This window comes from Malania oleifera, chromosome 10, assembly GCF_029873635.1.
Source record: "Malania oleifera isolate guangnan ecotype guangnan chromosome 10, ASM2987363v1, whole genome shotgun sequence".
Lineage (NCBI taxonomy): Eukaryota > Viridiplantae > Streptophyta > Magnoliopsida > Santalales > Ximeniaceae > Malania > Malania oleifera.
This window is the reverse complement of record NC_080426.1, coordinates 16,043,402-16,048,352: the sequence shown is the minus strand read 5'-3', so window position 1 is coordinate 16,048,352 and position 4,951 is coordinate 16,043,402. Positions and strand designations below refer to the sequence as shown.

The 4,951-nt window shown below is 30.5% G+C and overlaps 1 protein-coding gene across 1 annotated transcript; it reads right to left on the bottom strand.

Annotated features, from left to right (window-relative positions):
- Positions 1-2,987: 2,987 nt before the first annotated feature.
- Positions 2,988-3,686, bottom strand: LOC131165414 (auxin-responsive protein SAUR50-like). Its single transcript, XM_058123203.1, has one exon. It carries the CDS (start codon positions 3,627-3,629, stop codon positions 3,249-3,251), a length of 381 nt encoding a protein of 126 aa, XP_057979186.1. The 5' UTR covers positions 3,630-3,686; the 3' UTR covers positions 2,988-3,248.
- Positions 3,687-4,951: the final 1,265 nt, after the last annotated feature.

Below are 4,951 nucleotides of genomic sequence, written 5' to 3'. Positions count from 1 at the left end.
TTTAACAATTAAAAATGCGCATATAACACCTATTTTTTTGTTTATTTTATTAAAAAAATAATCAAAAAATATTTTTTGAAGTAAATATGCAAATTGATCAAACAAGCCATAACTTTTTTGAATTGGTTATTACCACCGTAATCAGGTTTGACTATTTTTATAAAATTTAATTTTTTTATGTTTGGCAAAATATTTTGGTCCCCAATTAGACCAAATCTATGAATCAACTTATCAAATTTGATTTAAGATACTGAAAATATATAGTTTTGTACTATTGTCATATCATAAGAAATGATTTTGTTAATTGGGAGAGAAAGAACTTCTGATTGTACTTCCATGATTTTTTGGTAAGTCTCATTTCTTCCCAACAAAACCAAGACCTCCAACGGCAACGACTAATAATTTCCTCCTCATCCCTCCGCCTCTACTCCAACACCTCTTCATTTTCATCTTCATCTTCATTGGGTAAAAGAAGAACCTTCGCTATATCATCAATGCAAGTATCATCACCATCGGTATCCGACAACGACGAGAATAATAAGTTATTTTTGTAAATATTGTTGGATTTTGAGCAGCAGAAACACAAGACGCTAGAATTAGGGAGAGAATACTCATGCTCCACCCAACCCCTACAAGATCCGCAATTCCCAATCTAGGGATGGCAAAACGGATCAAAACCTGACGGGTGACTCGTGACCCGCCTATTTAAATCGGGTTCAGATTTAATAGAATGTGACTCGTTTATAAACAGGTCAATTCAACCAGTTTAATAAACAGGTTAGCTGGGTTCGGGTTGGGTACTTGCCAGGTGACCCATTTATATATATCACTTTATATGAAATATTTCAAAAAATTAAAAATAAATCAATTATATTTTTAAACGGGTTCTTAAGCGGTACCAGTTTATGACCCATTTATTAAATGAGCGGATTTGGGTTTATATGTTAGTCACTCATTAATAAACGGGTCAATCCGAACCCGAACCCTTTTAACCCCTAACCATTTACGACCCGTCCAAACCCGACCCACTAACCCGTTTTGGTCCCCCCTATCCCCATCTTCTTGAGCAGTTTCAATTCAGTTCTTGCTCAGTTGATGAGATATTGAAATTGAAATGAAAATGAAGGAAAGAATCCAGCGCAATCGAGCTAATCAGAACAAAGTCGATCATAGTCAAGTATACATTTATTTTGAAATATTTGATTCAATCTGGTTTGTGGTTGATCGATCTTGAATATATATATATATAGAGTCTCTGGTCGATCGACTCTCTTCGGTTATAGCTTCCAATCTCCCTACTCCACATTATTGGTTTTTTTTTTCCTTTTTTGCCCTTTACTAGTTGTGATCGGTACATTTTTAAATTTATCTTGTATTTTTAGTTTTTAAGAGATGAATGAGAATTGAGAAGATAATACAAAGTTGTACAGATTTATATATTATTTATCTATTTCTAAATGTTATGATTATGAGATCAGTTGTAAATTGAAGGCATTTTTTTCTTTTAAAAAAATGACTAAAAGAAAAAAATGATTGAAAATTTCTTATACTTCATTCAATTAATAACTAGTCTAGGATACATGTTAAGCGCGCACTTTATAACCATGAAGGGTTCATTTAGTTGTGAAAAAACATATTTATTTTTTATTTTATTTTTTAAAAAAATTTTACAAATATTAATTAATTTTTATTTTTATAATAATTTTATGAAATAAACGAACATCAATAAATAATTTTGACACTTTGTTTGGAAATAGTTATTATTATTATTTTTATTTAAATAATTATATAAATATAATCTTCTTTTTAAATTTTCTAAATTTATATTGGGTCTACTTAAATTTTGGATAAAAGATTTTGGTTGAGGAAAGGCAAACAAATGAAAATGAGAAGGAAACTTATTTTTTATTATACTTTTTGTCAATATCAAAAACTACTAAAAATAAAATTTTGATATGATTAAAAAAAAATTTAAATGATTAAACGTTAATGGTTTATAAAATTAATTTTTAATTCGTTTATTGTATTTTTTAAAATTCTATTTTTCACTTTCTCTAATAACCAAACATAAAAAATAGAATTTCTTTATATTTTCCTTTCCTTTCTATCGTATTATTTAAGTTTTAAACTAACCCATAGAAAACTTGGAAAACATCTTTTTACTATTCCTAAATTTCTAACTCTTAACTTTGCATGTGGGAACATGGAATTCGAATCTTAGACTTTCATAGATTTTTTTTTTTTCAAATCACACAAATTCAAATTCCAAAATCCATAATTCCAAATATTACCTTATATAACTTTTTAAAAATTAAAAAATAAGTTGTTTTTTATTATAATGAAATCTAGAAATACTAAATAAAAAAATTATTTTCTACATTTAAACAAACTTTTTTATTTTTTACCTTTTTTAAATGGATATTAAAAATTTTAAAAATTAAAATTTTTATAATTCTTTGAAAACTAAAAATTCAAAAATAAAAAATGCTCTCCAAAATTAAATAGACATTGTTTGAGTAAATTAAACTCTCGGATAATGAATCAAATTATTGGATTTTGTAAATTTTCAGCTTACAATTAATTGTTTGAGTAAAACTATATTACAATGACTGAAAATTCAATAATTAAATTAATTATTTAAAGCTTGGCTTGCTTAGGCAACACAACACAATAATGCCTCAAAATTAAGCATTCAATACTTCTCGCTCTTTAACGTTTGGTGAATTCTTTCTCATCCTTCTCTATGTTTGGAGAGGAAAAAAATAGATCATTAAAGCAAGTGGTAAGAGCGACTTGTGACTTTAGTGAGTCCAAGATCACGAGTTCGATTTCCCCTTGAGAGTTTATCCCGATAAATTACTAAGGATACGTCAATGGACGGGCTACTTTTACCTCCCAGGTTTGGTGCCTCACCATAGTGTCCAAAGTGACGCAATGCTAGTTAGAATCCCCAGATTATCAAAAATGAAAAAGAAAAAAACATTAACTTTATAAGACTATTTAGAGGTTTCTAATATCATTCTCTCTGTCCCAAAATATATGTAATCTTCTCATACGGATGTTTTTGGAAATCGCTAAACATATATACTCAATTTTTATCATACAAATCATCAAATATCTAACAACAAACTCAGGAATGAATTAATTAATAATCACTCTGCATGCATGCATACATACATATATAATAATTTGGGTGGTTCTACCGACAATTACACCTAATTAAGTGAACACACTAATTGAGCTTATCTTCAAGAATGAGCCAAAATGCTCTCGAGCTCGCTCCACTGGCAAGGGATGCTAAGCGCGCCCTGGTGATCGAAACCAAACTCCTCCGCCGCATGCTCCAACAGTCTCAAGAACACAGGGTGGCTCAGATAGTTCAGCCCAACAACGAACCGCTTCTGCTTCCCGTTATCGACGGCGATCACCGCAAAGTGTCCCTGTTTCACATCTTCCGGCAATGCTGCTGCTGCTGCTGCTTTGCCACTGACCCCAAACCCCTCAAAGTAATCCACAGCAGCTGGTTTCCTTGCCAGTGCCAAGCTCTTTTGTAGCAGCTTCACTAGAATTTTAAGCGCCGAGATGCCAACACTCTTTTTGGGACCATTCAAAGCTCTAATCACGGCCATTGTGAGTTCAATTTTTTTTTTCCTCTCCAGTACGTACAATTAATTCAGTTTTGCAGTAGTGGCGATCTTCTACTCCTTTAGCTTTCTCTATATATGCAATATTAATGCTTAGGTGTAGAAATGGACGATGCAGGGAGAGACCCATCCACGTGAAACCAGCTTCCATGCTCTCATCCCGTCTTTGATATGTCACATCTGTCCCAAAACTGTTGATATATATATGACCATTTTACTAATATTTCGTACATAAAAATAGTTTGGCACGTAAAAATAAAGTGAACTTGGATAAAATTATTGATGTAGGATAATTTTACCATCCTTTGGAGATACCTTAATTGGAATTTATATTAAATTTGGATAAGACATAACATAAAATTATATTGAAATTTGTTTAAGTACACCCAAATTTTAATTCAAGATCCGAAATTCATCCTCTCAAACGCAGCATCTATGCATGTTTGGTAAATGAAACTTAATTTCGACAAAATGAAAATTAATTTATTATTATTTTTATTTATTGTAGTTCACAAACCAGACCCGAATTGAGTATCATCATGTTTAACGTTCATCGATTCTTATTTTATTATAGCTATTAATCATTGAATTTCAATAATTTTATTGGCTGTATATAACTTCAGGCATAATGAGGCATTCAATGACGTGGGCAAATGTGGCGGTTGTTCATATGAAAATATCTTCACTTGAAGTCCTACTGTAGTGTTACTATTTTTAGGATAACTAAAGTGTTGGTGCTAAAGTTATCATGAAAATGAGAATATACATTTTCTTAACTTGTACATTGAAATAACAAAATCTCTTTAAATTGATAATACTTATATATATATATATATATATATATATATATGTGTGTGTGTGTGTGTGTGTGTGTGTGTGTGTACACATGTATATATGCATATGTTTGTATATATAAGTATTATGTAAAAATTAGATGATTCAAATTCCAACAACATAAGACAGACGTCTTTTATAAGATAAAATCGTAAGGTAATGTGTTAAAGTGGATAATACCTCATTGTAATTAAACCTAAAATCGTATCATTTTATATTATAATCGTCCTAAGGATATTATCATGACTACACAGAGGTGCCGATGAAACGAACGGGCGAACATGTCACGGTCTTATATCAATTGTATATTTTAAAGAAATCGTAGACTTATAATTCAGATTCTAAGAATTGACACTTTTGTAGGATAAAATCATAAAATCAGTGAATCTCTCTCTCTCTCTCACACACACACACACACAAAAACAGATGCATATTTGAAAACAATGAATGATGTATTTTTTTTTTTCCCCCAT